General features: G+C 35.6%; 1 protein-coding gene across 5 annotated transcripts in view; it reads right to left on the bottom strand.

The window, feature by feature from the left end:
- nrxn2b (neurexin 2b) overlaps window positions 1-22357 on the bottom strand; it is a 967206-nt gene that overhangs the window by 641727 nt on the left and 303122 nt on the right. For all 5 annotated transcript variants that reach the window (XM_037976383.1, XM_017422076.3, XM_037976382.1 and 2 more), the window contains exon 5: window positions 6746-6763. In XM_037976383.1, coding sequence (XP_037832311.1) covers window positions 6746-6763 — 18 coding nt within the window. The remainder of the gene's footprint in view (window positions 1-6745; window positions 6764-22357) is intronic.

Raw genomic sequence — 22357 nt, 5'->3', positions numbered from 1 at the left:
CTGCCTGTGGTTTTATTTTACCAACCAATGACAAGTGCCAAAAAGAGCTTGTGACTTTTGACCACACACAGTTTATATAATTCAAGACATTTTTTCCATAAGAAATGATAATTCAAATGAGTGAGATGATTATAAGTTCCTCACTATATAACAAAAGATGAACAAATAAATGTGCTGCTTTTGTACTTTATTTTCTAAAGCATAGACATTAAATAAAAAGTAATTTTACACTACATGCCAATTACAATCCATACTATAGGTCTTTTCCCCTCTATATCTGCTAGTCCAAGTTTCTATTCTTTAAGCCACCACTTTGTTAAGACACAGTGAAGCATGAAATGACATTAATTGTGCCTCAAACAGAGCAAATGAGTGGCCATTTAATTGTAGTGAGTTACACTGGTTCCCTGTGGAAGGGGATGAGAGCCAGACGCCATGAGTAGTAATTATCTCAGGTAGCTATCTCATTACCATCTTACTCTAGTACATAAATGTGGCCACAGGCTTGAATTTTATATTGTGGCGTACCCACATGTTGTGCTCGTCCAAGGCTGGGCTGTTTATCAGCTGACAGGGGAAACCTCTAAAGTGCTGGTTTCATTTCAGGGGATTAAAGACTGTTTTTATTCTTTTGGTTTCCATGTTTGAGCTTGATATGTACGACTTGTTCAGCTGAGTTGCCTTACACAGTACATAGTCACAGATTGTGTTTCAAAGATGGTGGTGATAAAAATAACTCATAAATAAGGAAAGTTGTTTGGAGCTGAATAAACTGTAACCATCACTTTAATGTCAATGACAATGTCTGATTATCGCAACACTCTGAGTCTGAATAAAGACATTCAGCATATCTGGTACTGACAACAAATAAGGATCTTAAGTTCCCATAAAAGCACATTACTCACATCATTTGTCCCACAGTAGGACCCAAATTCCCAATATGTTTGATTGTTAGTGCATAATGAATACTTCAGCAGTAAAGGCTCACTTAGGAATGCTGAAAAATCGATTTTTCTAAAAAAAGTGATTTTTTATTTTTTTTTACTAAGTGCCACCCTCTGCTCCACACAAAGCTTCACTTATCACTTTTTTTTCTTTCAAATTGTGAATCACTGAGCATTCTTGTCTCTAGGTGTGATGAGAAGGCCAATCCTACTGCCGCATCAGCAAGGATTAGCTTCTGCTGACTGACTAATCTAAGATTGGCAACCCCCCCCAAAAAAAAGAAAGAGAAAAGAAAGAAAATTAGATCCTGATTATGTGTTCTAGAGAGAACAAGGCTTGAGATGGTGAGAGAAATGTACACTGACATGTGTTCTGCCACTACCAATACATGGAATTTGAAAAAAACTCAACAATGGGATAATGACCTATGCTTTTAGTCAGGCTAGCAGATGCAACAGTTGCTTCTGCACAGCCTGCCTTTTCAACACAAGCGTTACCACAGAGGGAGAAAATAACATTTGTTGTTTTATTTCAATAAAACTGATTCCAGAAAAAAATCTTCTTCAGCTGAAAAATGATTGTCTAGAAATTTAGAATCATCCCTTAAACAGACTTTATTGCAACTCTTTCATACTTTTAACTTATGGGCTTATAAACAGTAGAGATATATAGATTGTAGTCTAGTTAAAATGGGCGAATATGAAAAAATAATGTGACTTCCACGTTCTGATATTTTTGTTTTTCACTGGCACCTGATAGTGACATGCAAGGTTATTTCCTAATGGAACTTCTTCAACACAACCCCCCAAAAAAACCAGAGCATCTACCATGGTTTAATTTAAAGAGAAGTGAAATTGGAAACTATAGATGTGGGTGAGCTCAGCTTTACTGCCAAATTGATCCATTAGTCCAGTGAAATTGAACAAATATAAAGATCCCTGGATGGCAGAATTAACAGCAGAACGTCTCTGTGGACACAGGCATTTTATGAACAAAATCATGAAAAGGGCAACGTTCCAAAATCCTAAAGCGGCAGTTGAGATCAGCACTCGACCAGACTGTTTTCTCTGCATTTAAACAGTGTTATTGTGCTGACACTTGTTGTGCTATCTTAATTAGCCCTGCGTGAGTAAATGACAATATAAGCATGTCTTGTAAGAAACATGAAACTCTGCAATTGGGTAATTGAGGATTTCTGCTTGTTGACATTAAAGCTTTATCTGAACAGTTGGTCCAGATCAGAGTTGCCTGATAGGACATGATGAAATATCAAACTGCCACTTTAAAATGATCGTATTTTGAACCAAAAAATGACTTTCTGACGATATATGGGTGTTCAAGTGAATAAAAACAAGTTTGTTTTTTTGTTTTGTTTCTGTGCACAAAAGTCTTAAAACTATTGTATATTTTGGATTTTTAAAAAACTATTTATTGTATATCATATAGAACCTAAACCTATAGTATAAATACAATAAATATAGTATATCTGGCAACACTGGTCCATAGAAAACTAACATGAGCCACTCATTCATTCAGCCACTCCAGAGTTTTTCCTTTTTAAAGCTAGAGTCTGAGTCAGCGAGCTAGTCTTTTCTATGAAGTTTGTGCAGCACACTAAATACAAGGCATTCAATGTTTGATTGTTCTTTTGTAAATTTTTCAACTATATAATTGTATTTAGCAGCGTTATCTGTCTCAGGAACAAGCCTATTTTGGGTTGGGTTTTTCACCAAGAGACCAGTAACTCTTACCTTGGAACAATGGCTTGTTTTAGAACAACCTTTTCTTCAAAAGTAAGATGAGTGGCACTCAAATGGTAAAAGAGCCATGGCCATCTACATTTTTTGCTATTAGAAAAATGCAACTCATGCAAACAAAATGAAAACCCTTGCAAATGTTTCGAGACATTTTATAAAACTCCCTTGCATTTTTCATAAATTATTGAAAACAGTTTTAGGTGATATCATGGAGGAGTCTTACTCTAGGTTGTATGCAACTGGAAAAACATCATGTATAATCTTTGGCAAATCATTAAAAAATATTTTAGACACACAAATGAAAAAAACAACCAAAAAAACAAACAGACAAAATGGTAATACATCTTGAAACCAGAAACCGGCACATGCATAATAGTATTGTTAGAGTCTGAATGTTCTTTGTTTAAGTTTGTTTGAGAAATTTGTTAAAGGATCAACAGTCACAGAAGCCGAGAACAGTGAGAAACACGTCTGAGACAGTCTGCAGTTTCTTATTCATTTCTAACAGCATATTTATAAAGTCAGGTTTCACTCTCACACACTCTTAATGCTGAATTCAGATTGTTTTGTTTAAAACCCATTTTTTTGAGTGGTCATTCACATTACATTTTAAATGTGACCATCAGACTCCAGTCTAAATCGTATCCAGTGCCCAAAATGACCTGCATGCTCAGAAGATGTGCTCTGGACCCTGAGTTTATAGAAGTAAATATGGACGATGTGAGTGTTGGCATGTTTGTATTGATTCTGAAGTTGCTGTCCTATTGGGGACAACTGTACATCCAAATGGTAAAAGATAAAAGAAGAAAAAGAGAGCAAATGTTAACGATGACCTTTTTTGTAGGTGTGGCTGCTGCCTCTGTGCAGAGGCACGTGTGGATGGAGAGTCAGAGCCAAGAGCGGTGGGACTTTGACGTGAGGGACCTCCGACCTTTCATCCGACATAAAAGTCGGATGAAATACAACATGAATGTTCACAGTACAGTTGCCTTGAAAATTAATGGATATGTAGTGGATTCAGTACCACATATAAAAAAGACCTGGGTCTGATAGGAGTAAAAATTGGGTCTCATTTGCCTGCAGTGTGAACGTAGTCTCACAGGTGTTTTATGAAATATGTGATGATAAAAAAAAAGTCTAGGAGGAAAATAGGAGGAAAATCTTTCAAAAAAACATAAACAGATTACTAAAAAACTTTGACTGGTTTTCTCTTTGAGCAACATCAGAAGTCTGCAGAATCCAAACCATGATAGCTTTGCAGACTGATGCAGAAACAACTTTTATCTCAAGAGCAAACTCAACTGATCTTCTTCCTTTTTGCCTTGCTGCTTTAATAAAGATGAAACTTAATTTCCACTTGCCTCCCTGATCAAATTTTAATTAGAGTTTATACCTCCTCCTGTCTGGATCTTGCTCCTTACAGGGTGGTAAGAAATGAATGTAGTATTTGGGCTTGCTCAGGGTATCCACTGAACCCCTAGGATGAAAATGTCTCCATTCAAACCTCCAGTGTTCCCTTAGTTTTCAAGTTACCGCAGTCACACAGTATGCCACATTAGTATTCAGACAACATCAGATCTCTGGGCCAAACACTCAGTGGACAAACCATGACAAGCAGACACACATAAATAGGTATTCATGTGTAAGTATCAGGAGACATGCTTGAATTATCACAGTGCAAGTCTCTTAGGGAAAAAATATACACCACTAAATTGGTTAAAAACATTTTTATCATCACAGAATAACTGCATATTTTTCCTCATTTTATGCAGCATATTTTGCTGTGCCGTAGATTACTGTTGCAAGTTTAAAATGCATAATGGGCACTGGAGCAAGACAAAGCTAATTATTAAGAGGCAAGCAATAACACTGACACATCACTAAAGCAATAGTTACAAAGTGCTATCAGCCAGAGTTTTAAAAACTACTCTTCTCATTTTCTTTTTGTTTGAGTTAGGTGTTGATACATCCCATTAGTCTGTCCAGTGTTTTCCCAACACTTCCCTTGCCTATCTCTTCCACCCTCACTGACTCCAACTGTTGTGCTGATAGAAAGCTAGCGTACTGTGACTCGTCAGCATATCACAGATGAAGACTCTGTCTGTGTTTCAATTACTTTCCTAATAGCAGGTCTAAGCCTAGTAAACATCAACACACAAAAAATGACCACAAGTTTACATTTTTCAATTTAGAGGTGAACATCAAGGACACTGAAACCTGGAGCAATGTGGAGAGTATGCTCACACAATGAATGATTAACAGTGGTAAAGATTAGACATTGTGCCTATCAACAGCTACCAGGTCTATTTGAAAAAGGAGAGCATTCAACCACTCAAAGCAACCAAACAATGACAGTGTTAAGGTAAAGTACAACTTGAACGACACAACCCAAGTCCTTCAATTTGAAAAGAAACTCATACAGAATTACTTTTACAATCCACCTGAATATGATAATGAGAGAGGAGCAAGTGGTTAAACCCAGGAAAATTATTAAGTCAGGGCAGCTCAACATGTCATTTAAACTGAATAAAAGTGGTTTTCCAAAGAGCCAATCATTCAATGAAACATTTGAAATCTGTATTTTAATTAGAAGATAACATATAAGCCCATTGCATGTTTTAGTCTTTGTTCTGAAAATCTGAGCATATGTACAGAAGGGGTTAGCAGAAAAGAAACATGGAGTGGCAAAAGTATAAATTAGGCAGATAAAAACATTTAAGGCCTGAGAACAAATCACAACAATACTGTGATAAATTTTCTGTTTGAGGTCAAATGTTACCAAATTCACATCTAATCACAAGTAATTGCTGGTAAGGCAAACATAGCCAAAGTTTTCTATCCAGGCAATAACAGTAATCTGTCAGTTACCTGGGACTTTACACATAAGAGACTCTGAAAACATACGTGTCATTGGACAGTGATATTTTTTTTCTATTCAGAGCATGTACAGGAAGTGCTATACTATGAGACATCACAACTCACTCATTTGAATTATAAAAATGATGATGAATGCATCTCACATAGTGTCTGATAAAAATGACCTAATAAAGAAGGATGTATCTGTCATCAGTGCCCACTACACCAGCAAAGCTGGGTGAATAGGATGGCAGACCTATTTGTAAATAGTAGTTTTCACTGCTACTGCCGTTTCTGTCCATTTCAGTTGATATGCTACATTAGAGAAAGGTGGAAATAAACAGAAGGTGGCTACAAGCTCAAGACATCCACATAGGTCTTCCAATGTTACATGATGGTTGCATTGTTTAGGCTTGCCTAGTCACGTTAACATCAAAAGTAAACAGAATTATGAAAACAATAACACCTGTAGTAAAGTGCAGACTAAGTAAATGGTTGGTGACCTAAAGGTTCCAACAGTCATTGATATCTCTGCACTAAATAACTATCTGCGAACTTAGTGTTTGCTCTATTTTTCATTATTAAAACTTGTACTGTGACAAGCTTTTAGGGCCACTAGTGTCCTTCAGGCTTCAACTTCCAGGTTCCCATATTTGGTCCTGGTTTTTTTTAGATAGGTTGATTATAAATAGCACTGCATACATTGTTTCCATCCACTTGTGAAATCTTCCACACGTTTCATGCTCTTCAATACCACAATGGCAATAATTCGCTGATCAGTACAGCAAGTGCTTGTGATGTCATGCTGCAATGGGTCTATAGGTCTTGCAAGTAAGGTGTTCAGTTTGTTCAACAGCAAAATGGTGTATAAAGTTTTAACAACAATAAAGGAGACTAATTAAAAGAGCTGCAATGCATAAAGAATGAAATTATGAAATAAGTGAAAAGGCAAGAAAATAATTTTATTCAAAGGTAATTTCCATGTAAGAGTCAGCTGTTAAAAGCATAGTTTTTTTTTTTAAATTATATATTTTGAATTTGTTTGATGTGGAGGTGGAAATTAAAACAAATGATACGTGTCTGCATTGTACAATAAAGCTATACCCACTCAGTTACTGTGGCAGCGAGGTGAGAGCAAATGAAAAATTCAGAAAGGTAGTACAATAAATATAGGAAAATTGACTTACCAGCTGGAGATGAGTCACCTGTCATGGAAGACAAAAAAAAGAAAGAAAACTGTATCAGTTCAGCAAGTTTACAAAATACTGTTCACACCTGCTCATCAAAGGAAAGTTACGACTAAATGAGATATAAAAGCACAGTGAAAAAAAGGAGTCAGAATGCAATTAGCATTTAATGTCTACAAGAGCACTGTTTCACACATAAGCTTCAACACAAAGCTGCTAATTGAGATGGTGGAGAAAAACGACTACCAATGATGTTGCAAAGGCAACATTCATACTTTCTTTATGAGATAAGATTTAAAGGTCACAAGAAAACTTAAGGCAAACGCTTACTTCTTGACATGTTTTTTTTTCTTTCAGCAATACAAATTATCCATGCAGTCAAAATCTTAAAAAACTAGTTTTATAGAATTCATTATAAAAAATCCCACAGTATATTTTCTATTGCATTTTCTAAACAATAAATACCTGAATTAAACATTTTTATTTACCGAAATAAAGATTTCTGATAAAGAGTTCTAATAATCAGATAATGAAAGTCAATAACACGAACTGAGAAACATGTATAATAATAAACAAACAATTTCATCTCATAAACAATAAATGGGTGAACTATTACAAAGGAAGAATTTGTTTTTCACCCCCTTTAAAGTTATTGTCATAATTGAACTCACTGAAAAGATTATTGAAAAGTACAAGTCAGGGGATTGATACAAAAGGATTTCCAAGGCCCTAAACTTATTGGGAACAAATGCATACACATGTAGAAAATGCTTTTAGTTTAAAAGTTATATTTGACTGTGTCATAATGTTCTTGGGTGATTATAAATTTTAAAAACTGGAACAGATGTGATAAAAAAAAAAAAAAAAAATTGGCAACAAGTAAAAGAACTATCATGAAAAGACGAATAAATCTGAAACCACCTGCTATTGAGGAATGGATTGAAATTGTACATGATGTTCACATATTGGAGAAGATAACTTTTTTAGTACAAAGAAAGAAGTTCTATAAAGTCTGGTCAAAATAGACTGAGCACATAAAACATGTAAGGTGTGATTTCATATAAATGAAATCTATGGTAATCCCCTTTTTTGTCTTACAATATTGTCATTACCATTTGTACAATGTGATTTAAGCCCGCCAAGTTCAATTTGTTTAGGTTTTAATAATGAGGAGTTCAAATCCAAAACCAAGAAAATCAACGTGTATGAGAACATTCAGTCTTGTTAGCCTCCATACTTTTCAATTTAGTAACTTTTCTATAATTAGAAGCAAATAGAAAGCTTGCATTATCCACAACTGAAATATTATAAACACTCTAAAACAAAAGAATTAGTTAAAGACCTCAATTGTATTTGTTTGGTTGGTGATACTGTATATGTTAAGACAAATACATATGTTATACAGGTGACTGAATTGTCACCAGTAAAATAACTAAATGTTTTACAAAAAGTATTTCTTTGGAGGGAAACTTTAAGTTTTCATCTATGCTAAAAAACCACAACAAATAATGACTGTGCATCTGTTGTCTATGGTAAAGGCTGTTGAAGACAATCAGCATTTTCTTTAATTTTAGTTCTTTGGGTCCTTATGTGTTCAACACTTTAATGCCAACAGTATCTGGTCAGTGCCGAATTGCAAGCCAGTAAGCTGCTGCTTAGAGTTCTGTCTCTCTTTTATTATTTTTTTCTTTCATGCCAGCATTAAACAAAGTGACCCATGATAGGCCGCCATGCATAATGGCAAAATCAAAACCATCCAAAGTCCATAGAAAGAAGAGGCCTTTCCATTCCCCGTTTGTGGAGCAGAGCAGGACTCCAAGCCAGGACAGATGGAGTGTGGTGCTTTGCTTTGTAATTGCAGCCTTATTCTTCTCAGGTTTCAGCAGGAGAGCCAAGACAGAGCTAAGACATTTAAGGGGGAAGACGATGGCAGAAAAAAAGGGAGGAATTGAGGAATGAACACAATCAAGACACCTCAGCCTTCCAGGCCTCGTTTGTTAATATCCTGGATTCTGACAAGGGTATCTCCAGCTCCCGAGTGGTATCGGTTGCCCTGCTACCTCTGACACAGAAAAACATGCTCTAACACATAAAATGTAGCCAATGACAGCAGAAAGGAAGAAGGGAGTCTGTGCGTATGAGACAAGGAGGCTGAGATGGTGAAACGGATAAAACGAACAGATAGTTGTTCAAACATATCTCATCGATCATGTCTCCTCACCTCTCCCCAGCCACAGCCAGTATACCATAGGAGAAATAAAAATGTACAAAGCAGCATACCTGTCTTCATATAATATAATGTCATTGCAGCTGTGGATATAAGGTCGTGGCAGCCATCTTCAAGTGCAGGACATAGAGCTGGGGTAATCATGTTTTAGTGAGGACACATTATTCTGCAAGGCTGATAGGACTCAGAGGAAAAAGCCATAAAGTCTCTAGTGGCCCCTGTAGGATAGTAAATAACAGCAGCTGGTTCCCAGCAGAACTGTAACGCTCGTGAAGGTGTTTTGAGAAGGAATCATACTTGGGGTAAGGCTGGCGAGCTCCACTGAGCACTAGCCACATAATCCACCAACTCTTTGTAGTACATAAAACCCCTCATCACACTGAACACCAACTGGCTTTTTTGTAGGTCTATGGCTGCTAATCAGAGGTAGGGATGCAGCAAAATTTCTCATGACAACCCGTCCCTTTTTTATGTTTTTGGTAGAGGTGGTTAAGTCTCACAGATGAGAAACAGTGACCCCTGTTTACAGTCAATTTAAATTTCAGCTCTCACCTCTCTTTCACCATTGCTTAGCTGTCAACCCTTCCTGTCCATAAATGTGGAGGGAAAGGTTTGTGGAGAGAATATGACACACATGAATGAATTTGGTATAATGCACACACACATACAACTACAAACCCAGTCCTAACAAGGACTTGTTAAGGACAAACCATGCTGGTGTAGATTTCAGGTTAGTTATAACCAAGAGTGAAAATCACTCCAGAGCATCTGTTTTAAAAATATAAAGTTCTAAAATGTCCTGCCAGGGCACAACTGGATCTGGATTCCTTTATCAACTACTGCCACTTACATTATTTTCTCCTGCTGCCAAAGGCAAAAAACAATAAGATGTGTGTGTTCAGTTGTCTGTAATGTAAACTAAATATCTCATGAAACAGTAAGTCTATTTTATTGAAACTCCAAGAAAGTAATCACTGAATAAACAACTACACACAATTAACTTTTAGAGTCAACCCCATTCAAGATGGCCCCCACAGCCAATTGACTTTAGAAAACACAGAAAAAATGTCTGTAACTTGATGAATAGTACAAGTATCGAGCTAAATTTTGGTGTGGCTGACCATTATCCACAACACATAATTTAAGCACTACATAATGTGTGTTATTTTTACTTAAAACTTTGACATTAATTGTTGGTGTCAATCCTGTTTGTCTGTTAGCAAAGTATCTTATGAACCACATGACGAATTAGACTGAAACTCATAATCATTAAATGTACATCTGCATTAATTTGAAAGTTACCCCAGTTGAATATGGTTACAACAGCTAATCAAATTAGCTAACACAAAAATGTCTATCACACTCTATTACAGATACTAAGTTAAAATTTGTTGTGGTAGTAGCTGAGAGTCATTCCCAACAAATACTCAGAGCATTATCACATCTTGCAAGATCTCACAAAATTGCATAAGATATGCATAATGTTGGATACAAGGTTGTACAAAAACGACTGTAACTTTGTCCCTTCTCAGCATGAAATGATAAGGATACAATAAGGATTTCAAGGTTAACATCAAAACATTTTTGTTATTAGGTGTACGGCAGTTAATTGTTTTGTCACAATTTCTGGTTCACTTCTACTTCAGCAGTTTTGGAAAACGCCGTACAAAAATTTTACAAAACTATGGGTTGAGGCCTACACAGCAATTAGATATTGGGGAAAACAAGTGAGAAAATCCAGACTTTGGATCTCTATAGATTTAGGCATACTTCAGTAAAAACATTGGCCAAAATTTGAATGGGTCAAAAAGATGTACAGTTGAAACTAGAACTTTACATACACCAAATAAAAAGACACGTGCCTTTTTTTCACACTGTCTGATGTGAAATTGGAATAAACTTTTCTTGTTCTAGGTCAATTAGGATTTTCAAAAATATTTTTATTTGCTAAATGCCAGAATAATGAGAGAGAGAATCTTTTTAAGGCAATTTTTACTTTGATCCTGTTCTGTGTCATGTTCAGTAATATACTAAAAACAACAACAAACAAACAAACAAACAAACATAAAACAAAACTTTATATCCATGTCATAAAACTGTTGCACCTCAGTTAATTTCCACATTGCATAATATAAACCTGTAAGAGATGCACCTCAGTGTGTAAAGTCAAGATGGAGTGAAAAGATCTGTTGGGCATCTTTCATTTCCTCATGATAACTATTTTTATGAATTGCAGTACTCATAGGCTCTGGTGAAAATGGGTTTCAGATTATATTGCCTAACTAAAATTACACAAATAGCAATATGAAAATGCATACAAACAAGTAATAGTCTCCATTTAAAAGTCTTACATAAGTCATGTAATTAATGCGAGTATACCTGTTTGGTGCCTCTGATTGCTACATTATTATATATGACATTATTAATACCGAAGCATAGATGAGTAATTGTAATGTAAGTGTTCCATCTGAAAGATGTCGAGCTACACTTAATACCTTCATGTACACTTTCTGGTACAGAGGTTTGAGTGGTTGTGCAGTGATTACTGTTTGTCAAGAGGGGAAATAATATCTGGAAAAGCTGTTAAGACTTCAGACGTTTTAAATGTGATCCTGAGTACAGTCTGACATTAAAACCACTGGTTTAATCCTGGATAACATGTGTTAAAAGAGAGTAGAGTAGTATGAAACAAACCAGACTTTCAAAGTACTGCCATTTAATTTTGTTTTGCTTACCTTAATCTACATGCAAAAATAGTTACATTTTAGGCATTTTTTTTTCTTCTAAAAAATCCATATAGGAAGTGAGGCAGGGAAGGTAATGGTGAGGCATCAACATAAACAACACATTAGAAATCAGTAAATTCAGAAAAACCCTCTAACTCAGCATGATACCAATCTGAAGTGTTTCAGGTGATATTCTATCTCCCCAACATGCCTCTGTCAGGACATGAAACAGCAACAAATAGTCTCCCTCGGGAATTTGTTTGTTTAACAAACAAACAAAAAACAACTATAAGTAAAAATTCATCATAGCACAAAAACAGCACTGGTGAAAGTTACCAATGATATTCTCATGGCCTCAGACAGTGGACGTGTGTCTATAATTGTCCTGATAGATCTCAGTGCTGCATTCAATATAGTTGATCACAAGTTTATTTCTATTAAAGAGGCTTGAACATAATATTGGCATTACAGAAACAACTCTAAATTGGTTTAAATCATATTTTTTGATAGATTCCAGTTTGTAAATGTTAATAATGAATCTTCTTCATACACTGAAGTTTGTCATGGAGTTCCTCAAAGTTCAGTGCTTGGACCAGTGCTCTTTACCTTATGTATGTTTCTATAAAGTAAAGTTATTAAGCATCATGTGATAAATTTTCATTGTTCACAATACTCACTTATATTTATCTATGAAACCTGATGAATCTAGTCAGTTACTTAGATTACAAGCATGTTTTAAAGACATAACAACTTTGTCTGCTTTTAAACTCAGACAAGACAGAGGTTGTGGTTTTTGAACCTGAGCATCCTAGGAATAAACTTTGCAGTCTTTCACTTCCTTTACATGACATTAATTTGGCCTCTACTTCTAATGTAAAGAATTTTGGTGTTGTCTTTCAACCCCCACATTAAAATTTTTACCAGGACTGCTTTTCTTTACCTATGTAATGCCACCAAAGTTAGAAAAATCTTGTCTCAAGATTATGCAGAAAAACTGGTCCATGTATTTTTCACTCTAGGCTGGACTATTGTAATTGTTTTCTTACATGGGTGTCTGAAATGCTCTTTAAAAAGTATTCAGTTGATCCAAAATGCTGCTACCAGAGTTTCAATGAGAGTTAGAAGAAAATATCATATTTCTCCTCTTTTAGCTTTTCGAAAAATTCAGAACTGCATTGATTCTTTGAACACTGAGGTACTCTTAACAATTTTCTGTACAAACAAAAATGCAATTCATTGCAGTTGCTTAGCTGAAACATAAAATACTACTTTAACACAAATTTTACTTTAGCAAAAGTGAATTTATTCCCAAAACACTATTAGCTTAAACTAGTACATAGTAGATCATCAGCTAGGTCTCAGGTTCTGCATCAGGTCTTTGCTGAACTATATTTTGTGGAATCACAGAAACAAAACATTATTTCTTTGTGACATGCAAGCTGATACAAATACCCTGATGACACATTTTAAAAATTGCTTTTTTGCTATTTTGTCTGACTGGATCACGCTTTCGGTTAGATGCCGTATATACTTGAATGATTTTAACTACAGTCTATATCATATTATCAGTAATTTATCAGATGCAAAAAGTGAAAATGAGCTAAAACAGCAAATTTCCAAAGTAAAGTTTTGAAAGAACTTCAGAAGACATAGAGAACTACTGAAGATCACTTTAATAGACATTGAGGGTGTAAAATATAAGGACATTGGCGTTGTGAGAGATTCAGAAACATTGCTGTAGGAAAGAGGGATACTTTACTGAATGCGTGTGATAAATCTGTCAGGAATACAATCTATAACCTACAACTGCACAAAGAAGTGACAACTTTGAATATATAATTTATCATTAGACAACCAAAAAAAAACCCAAATAAATAAAAAGTGATTATTATTGGATTCCACATAAAAAACTAAATGTAGAAAAAAATAAAAAACATTCACTTCTCTCTGATCTGCCTTATGTTGTAAGTAGTAAAACCCTGTGATCCACATCAAGAGTTTCACAACTGAAAATAACAATCTGTGCAAAGTTTACATTGGTGAAATTCCTTTTAGGAGAAAAACAAAAACAATGCGTCTCATTTGTTGTTTTTGTTTGGGTTTTTTTTCCCCGCCCAAAAAAAAAAAAAAAAGAAAAAAAAGGGGAAGCATCATAAAAATATTACAGAACCACTGATCTAATATAAGTAGAATTTCATTTTGGTAAAGAATGCAATGACATGATTCTATACCCTGTGACAAAAACAATACTTTGAAAATGACTTGGACATGAATCTAGTGGTGCAGTTTCCAGCAGATGACCAAACAGTTAGGATGAAGATTAGCACTTCCATGTCCTTGAATGGAAGAAGGTGGATTGCTGACTCTAGGCTGGAAATGAGACACTGGTTTTAAAGGAGGAGTTAAAATATTTTGTGGTCAAAAGAAAGGGTAGACAAAAAATTAACACTGATAGGTGGACAAGTGAAGTGTGTGCAATGATGTATACAGTGATGAACACTGTAACAGTTTGTCAAAGTAAAAAAATAAATAAAAAATAGCTGAGCTAAAAAGGGAGGTTGTCATGAGTATACTATAGTCATGACGTATGCTTATAAACATTAAAAAAAGCGTTAATGAGCACAACTGGCTAAAAGGTGCTTCTTTTAAGTCTTCTGTGAACCTAAATGACAAGCGTATCAATCCATTGTCTTTACCAGCTTTTCCGTACAGGGTCATGGGGAGCTGGTGCCTATCTCCAGCAATCATTGGGCAAGAGTTGGTATACACCTCAGACAGATCACCAGTTCATCACAGGACACATAGAGACAAGGAAGCAGAGAGCCATTCATGCTCTCGTGCACATCTTGTGACAATTTAGTCAATAAATAACCTACCGTATTTTCCGGTCTATAAGGCGCACCTAAAAGCCTTAAATTTTTTTTAAAACGGTGGGGTGCCTTATGTGTGCACTGAATTCCAAAATCTGTCCCTGACACAGGGACGTACGGTAATGTGTACAGTACTGGTATGTACGCTGGCAGCGATAAACCAATCAGAGAACAATATGTAATATAATACAATTCGGAGCTTGCCATCATTCCAGAAGGATTAAAAAAGAACTCCAACCGCTGGACGTTGGTGTAAACAGCTCGTTTAAAGTGAAGTTGCGAGTTCCGTGGGAGCGATGGATGACCTATGGCGAACACACATTTACTAAGACAGGGGCAGCGCCGGGTGAGTTACGCCATTATATGCGAATGGATTGTGGATGCCTGGTCTAAGGTATCTCCTTTAACTGTTGTCGGAGCTTTCGCAAAAGCCAGCATCATTGCTGAACAGCTCCCTGGCAATGAGACTGACTCCGACAATGAGATGGAACCTAGCATGTCTGATGGCGAAATTGTCCAGCTGTTCAATTCAGACAGAAGATGAGGACTTTGATGGATTTGTTGAAGACGAATGATAAAAAATAATTTGTAAAATAATTGTTACATAGTATAATAAAGTTCAATAAAACTTACTGTTTAGCTTCCGTGACCTTTTTTTTTTTTTTGTAGAACGTATGTTTTAGCATGCGCCTTATAATCCAGTGCGCCTTATGGTGCAGAAAATACGGTAATATGCTCAATTGTGGTCTGTGAGAGGAAACTAGAAAACCAACACATGCACACAGAAAATTTGTAACTAAGTTTTAGACTTGCAAATATCTTGCTCTGAGAAGAAATCCATAACCACTTCCTCAATGATATTATCATTTCTCTGGTTTTTACCAAAAACACACAACTGGTCACTAATGTATCACTCAGGTTTAGACACTTGCACAAGTAGTCTAAAGTCCAGTGCACTTTTAAAAGTGTATAACCTTGCAGATATTTCAACTAAACTACCACATACCACCCATATGTCTTCAGTGACCCTGAGGTTTTTCAGCTGTGAATTGACAATGTACCTTTTTGATGTTACATGGTGCTTGCAGGCCATGGGTGACCAATACTTTACACACAAATGCACACACACACACACTGATCTCCTTCTTCTTGTGCGTCTGCACATCTCTTTCCTGGACCTGAGTCCTTGGTCTAATCCTCTGGACTCGATGCTGAGGCTGCAGCCTGGTAATTCACCAAATCCCCTTCTGCACCCCTCAACCCATACCTTCTCCAAAGGCAAGTGCTCCTTGACAAGACACACACAAACAAACACACACAGAAAGATACACACCCACATCAAGTCAGAAATCATCTTAGGGCAACACATCACAGCACTTGTAAACTCTTTAGACTTGTTCAAAACACGTCAGCATTGAGATTTTGTTTAAAGTTTCTTTTTAAGATTTGCAGTAAAAGATTTACTTCTTTTTGGAAGTACCAGTGTTTTCACCACTTTGAATTATATTTTTTTTTCAGAAACAAGTTTCTCCATTGTCAACACTGTCACTGAGAAACACTCACATTTGACTGCCAATTTCATTAAGTGCTTTTTTTTGTCATTTTTCTTTGCAAAAACACCAAAGTGCCACCCTGATTTGCCATTAGTGTTCCCAGAAGACCAAGTAATTTTAGCCTGCCACCAGGACTGTGTGAGGCATCAGCAAAGAGCTAAATGCTAAATAAGAATGAGAAGGAGATTACATTTGAGGGAAAAAAAAGAAAATGGTTACACTTAAAGAAACATGTCGTCTACAGTTCCGTATTCAAAAATTCAATCTTGTCTCATCATTTTTCTCCTCTAACAGAATAGGAATAAATAAGCATTGCCTAAATTGAGATTATTTTTTGGTGTACAAAAACGACTTTGCAAAAAAAACATTTGCAATTATTTATAAAAAAGCATATAAAAAGTAAAGTGAATGAACATTAGTCAAATATTACCATCCAATGTGTTTCCAGTTCAAAGCTGCTTCCTGTTCAAATGGTTTTATTTTGTTGAATTGTGATTAACACTTTTCATCAGTTACTCGGTTGGAAATAGCCAACATCCCCCTTTTTAAAAGAAATACAATGGGAAGAATAAAAAATAATAATCTCATAGTTTTTCAAATGCCTGCTGCAGACTTGTTGTAATACCAAGTGAACTAAATTAAGACCATACAAAGAAGAAATGAGGAATGAACTTGAAAGTCTGGGAAAGAGTGTACAGATAAAAGAAAGAAGGAGGGTACAACAGGGGTGTATTTAAAAGGGAAGGGATTCAGCACAGTGCAATTTGTCTATGAAACGGGTAAAATATTCATATAAAAGATTTTTTGAAGGCTCTCCTGAGTCTGAAGCAGCAATATTTCAGTGTGCTTTGCTACATTGTGAGGGGTTAAGAAGGCTACTTACAAATACTAAAGAGGCCTGCTATCAAGACCTGCTATCAAGGCCTGCTATCAAGGTCTTCTCTCTGTTTCTTTATAATGAGTGGGTTTGCTCTGTTAGGTGTTATTAGACTAATGCTGTAATGTTCAACACAAGTTAATGGTCTGTGGTTACAATTGCCAAGCCCTGCTGCTTGATTAAATAACTCACTTATTATTGGTACTAGCAGATTAATTTACCAATTAATTGGCTGGGTCAAAGTGACTGTCACTGAGACTTTGTGTAACCGCTGACTTACCAACAATAGCATCAGGTGGGGTGGAAATTGAGGTGAACTCAGTGTGCATACTCATGACTGAGAGTTCCAGAAAAAAAAATAAAATAAAAAATGAGAAAAACAAAAACAAAAGCTAATGTGGCAGCAAAAGAAACTAAATACAAAACATAACAAAATTCAGAGATTAAGAGGAACCAGAAGTGACAACGGACCAGTGAGTAAGTGGAGGAGATGACCAGGTTTTAAAGACAGAGGTGAAGTGGGCACAGGTGAATGATTTCAACTTGGATCAGGTGAAGATGGGCGTGGCAGAGATAAACTGAGGAGAAGTGAATGGTGACAGGAATGCAAAAAACAAGAGCAAAAACTGAACAAAGACAAGAGTAAACATGAAGACAATCAAAAAACAAAAGAAACAATAAACCTAATACAAAAGAAACTTAAAGAATAACTTAAACAAAACCCAAATCCTGACAAATTCACTGTTTGCTAAGTGCAAACCTAAATTCCTGCTCTTGACATGCTTTCAGACATTAGCATCATGATCGTTTTTTTTTCCATTCCTATACTACTATCCTTGGTCTTTTGGTGCATCTTCATCTGATTAGCTTTTGTTGTTTGCCCTAATCAGGTTAGTTAATTAACTTAGTTAAGTAATTCTCTTTGCGATTGACCAATTTTTTTAAACTTAATACAAAAGTTACAGTTTATGATGCTGGTGTAGATTCTCAGTCGTCTAAGACTGCGCAATCCTCCCTCATAAAAAAAGGTTATGAAACAAAACAACTACACTTTTATTCGGTAGCTGAAGACATTTCGCTTTCCATCAGGAGATCTTTTTCAATTCAAAAATTTGAGAGTGTGGAGTTTAAATGACTTCGAACTCGACACACTCCAGTTTTGAATTGAAAAAGATCTCCAGATGGAAAGTGAAACATCTTCATATACAGAATAGAAGTCCAGTTGTTTTGTTTTTTTAACATTTGTTTTGTTTTAACGTTTTTGTTTTTTTTTGTTTTTTTTTTGACTGTTCATCATCTTGTTTATCATCCTCCCCTTGGTGATAAATTTGTCTGTTGTTTAATTCCTCTGCCAGGTGTTCACACAGACTGTATGCAGTCATTTTATTCCAATATTGAGCCACAAAGCTGGCTTACCTTGTCACATGTCAACCGTTGTGGCTTTCTTACTACCTCACTTAGTGGCACAAAGGCACATCAGTGGTGGGTTGGCTTCAACCCTTCATGCCACCTCAGTCCATTCAGAATTCAGAGCATGGTAGCTAAAAGGCATCTAAGTTTCAGCTTGAAGTTTTGTGTAAAATGTTTTTGGCGTGTACAGCTTCAACTGATTAACATCTGGAGACAACTCAATTCAAGATGGTCGCCACAGTCAACTCATCTTAAAAAGGATTATCTGCTCTGAGCACTTCACATTGTGTCATATTTCTGCTTTTAAGTTTGGTATTACCTGTTGGCTGTAACCTTGTTACTTAGCAAAATATCTCATAAATCACTGGAGGGGTTTTAATGAAGCTCTCAACAAGTAATCCTGGTTTGTACAGCTACAACTGCTTAGCCTTTGGAGTCACCACAAGATGGCCACCACAGCTAAATCATCTTAGCCAGCAAAAAAATGACTTATTCATTATGACATATTCAGTCATAAGGACTTTTAGTGTTAACAAGTTAATGTTTCTAAATCCACTCACTGACAAATAGAAAGTTAGGTACCCAGAGTGGGGGAAAAATTAAAAAATAAAACTGTATATGTTAAAAGGTCATGTGTCTGCTTTGCAATGATTATGATATCAGATCAAATGGTTAACAAAGTTGGCCATATACACAAACAACATCAGTCAGGTGTGGTGCCACATTGGACTTGGCTACAAGTAAGGATTCAGCTAGGAAAGAAGTCATTCGGTTGTTGTAAGCCGCTACATATTTTAAATGCTAGACCAATGCATGCTATTCATGTAAACACAGAATGTGACCCCTATCCAACTTTGTCAAGTGCTCATCCTGATGTCTTGTAAATCTGTCTGCTGACCTTCATTCACTGTTCTGACTGACTGTCCAACACTCTGGCAATTTCCTGATAACACAGTCTTTCCACTCATGATGGCTACTTTTACACCCTGTGGTGCTCATTCAAGATGTGCAAATTGAATCATGCCCATCATTGGTCTACATCTGTATATAATTATGGTACAATTGAATTATTCATTCTGGGTGGTTAACACTTTTTTCATCTGTGAGGATATTCAAACAATAGAACTTTTAAAAACTCTGTTTAAATATTGAAATTGAATACTTACACTTGAATTTTAAGGCTGTTGCAGCCACCGGTAGACCCCGGATTGTCTGTTCTAAAAAGTCTTTATCAAATGCTTAATACAAGTTGCTAACATTTTCTGATACACTTGCAATCCTGAAGCACTTTAAGGACAAATGTTGCAAGTAAATCTAATGAAGAGCCACTTAGCAGACAGACAGGAAACCTTTAACTTGACAGTAGAGGAGATGTCTAAGATTTGTGTTAAGCAAACACACTTAAACTAACAATGAGTTTGTTACTAATTGGTTTAAATGGACAAGAAATTACTTTAAAAATTTCAAAGTTACACTTTTTTGTGAATATCTTTTTGAGGTCACAAATTCTTAGACCATTTAGAAGTACTTAGACCAGCTGAAGTACAAAAAACATCTTTTTTTGAAGTGCAGATAGGCCAATTTAAAGCTAGTGTTATATTTTCACAAGGTTACCCTCAAGTGAATGAGGTTTTGGTGAGGTGGGGAAGTAGGTACGGTCTAAATATTCATTGGCTGCAGAACAGGAATCATTGCATAGGTAGATTAGGCTTTAAACAAAATCTCCAAGATGAAAACAAAATGAAATAGCGTTTTTCTCATTACTGTGGCAATTGTTCTTTTAAAAATGGTTAAATATAAATGTAAATCTTTACTCTAACAATATAATTCAATTCAACCTTTTCAGTAAGAAAACTGTCTAGCTGAGATGGGAACTATATGTTTTACCACTGTTATGATCTAAGTGGTGTACTGGAGTGCTGCTTCTTGAATAATTTTAGAGCCTTGCTGAAAGAAATGGGAACCGAGGAGCTCTTTGAAACACTTCATATATTCAATGGATTATTTTTGTTTTGTTCTTTTTTGTTTTTTGAGTCACATTTATACCACAGATGGAAACACTAAGGTGATGTAACATCCAGGTGGCAATTAGAAAATAAATAAGGACATTATTTATTTTTTTGCATTTTATTCCTGTGTGTTTATAATGTAATACATAAATAAATAAAAACCTTTTTAGTAAAGTTTATCATATGTTTTTTATTTATTCGTTTTCTTTGCCAAATACCGTACTGCTGTTTCTGGAGGAACAATTACTGCTAAAATGGAGGTAAAAATTCCACAAACTCTTGTACAAGGTGTATTATACGTTATAAATATATTAGGATGCTTTATTTGAAGGCTGTAGAGAAAGGTTGTAGTAAGTATGATTTTGTTCAACTCTGACTAGGGTCCAAATAAAAATGCAGAGTTTCAACTGCAGTACGTATGTATTGGAGATTCTATTTTGGAGACACAGAAGTAAGTATAAGCTCTTGTCCACACAGAAACTTTTTCCAAAACAAGTTTTCTTATTAATTTGGTGCTACTAAATTTATCCTAATAAATACAGTTTTAAGAAATGTCTTCATTCACATGAAAAACACTAAAGACGACCCAAAACAATAACTACCCCAAGCCTGTGTTTTCCCACAAAAATACTAAAAACTGGAAACAAGGTTTGAAGCGCTGACATGCTGGGTAAAGAACGTAACTGCAGAAAAGGACGTCCTTAGGTATTAGGTTAGATTAGAGGTGGGGCTATGTATTAAAATCAAGGTTAGGTTTTGGGCTGTGATTGCAGGGAAAGCAGATAGATCATGGTTAGGCTTAGAGGTATTTTTCTTAGATATATGAAGAGTGGTAAAGTTTGCTGAATGTTTTTCCTGGGATAGGTATAAAAAGTGTGGTTAAAATATATTTGTGGGGGTTAGGGCTATATACATTGTATACCTATATAAACATTTATATGCTGTACCAATATACATGTTTATAAAGATATATAAACAAGTTTAACTGCAATGGTAAATAGTGCAGTGAGTTATCACCTTGTGTGGTGAGCTGACATCATAGTGCAGTGAGTTTGTGTACTGTGAGTTGACACAGACTCAAACAAACCATAAGATTACTGAACGATAATTTTGTTTTAATTAGCATCCCCTATGAGTTATCAATGACAATAATTTTTGCTGTTTTATATTTTTATTTGTTTTATGCATTGCATAAGCAGTAAAATTGGCTAAGGTTTAGCTCTAAATGTACTTATTTTGTTAAAAAATAGCTTTCACCTTTTTTTCCTAGTACTTTTACTCCTCTTAATGAAACCAATAGAAAAAAACAATTTTTTTACAAGGACTCACCGGAGACTAGTAAGTTATACTTTGTTGTTTCTGATGAAGCAAACCTGGTATATGAATGCATTTAAAGTGATTACCTTATATAGTTGTTTGATTAAAAAGAAAGCCATTTGACTCCCTTTTACTGGTGCCCTCAATTTCACTCCCAGGCTCTGCACGTCCAATATACATGTGGAATACTTGTAAGGAAATTGCTTAGGCAATGTGAACTTGAATGCTAAACAGTCATGAATTCAAGGGGAAATGGGCCAAGAAGAAAGTTAATGAAGAAAGAGACAGATGTAAAAAAAAAAAAAAAAACAGATTTAAATGAGCATTCTCTAAAAACTGTTGTACTGTAAAACTCCAGAGGAGGGCAATATGGTGAAAATGCACATCTTCATACAGAGACACTGGTACCTGGAAAAATGAAGGAGGCCTGTTGTATGAGGTTACATGAGCTACAAATGTAAATATTTTTAAATTGTATGTGGAAGCTTACTGAACCTTCTTGATACTTATTGCCTACTGTGCTTTCACATAATCTCACAGACATGCAAATACATAATGTAATCCTTATTTTTTCTTCTAAAGCAAACATGACAAAAATATGGCTGAAAAATGAAATACTTAGT

This window comes from Kryptolebias marmoratus, linkage group LG7 (genome assembly GCF_001649575.2).
Source record: "Kryptolebias marmoratus isolate JLee-2015 linkage group LG7, ASM164957v2, whole genome shotgun sequence".
In the NCBI taxonomy this organism is placed as follows: Eukaryota; Metazoa; Chordata; class Actinopteri; order Cyprinodontiformes; family Rivulidae; genus Kryptolebias; species Kryptolebias marmoratus.
The sequence above is the reverse complement of the archived record's forward strand: the minus strand, read 5'-3'. Positions and strand labels throughout refer to the sequence as shown.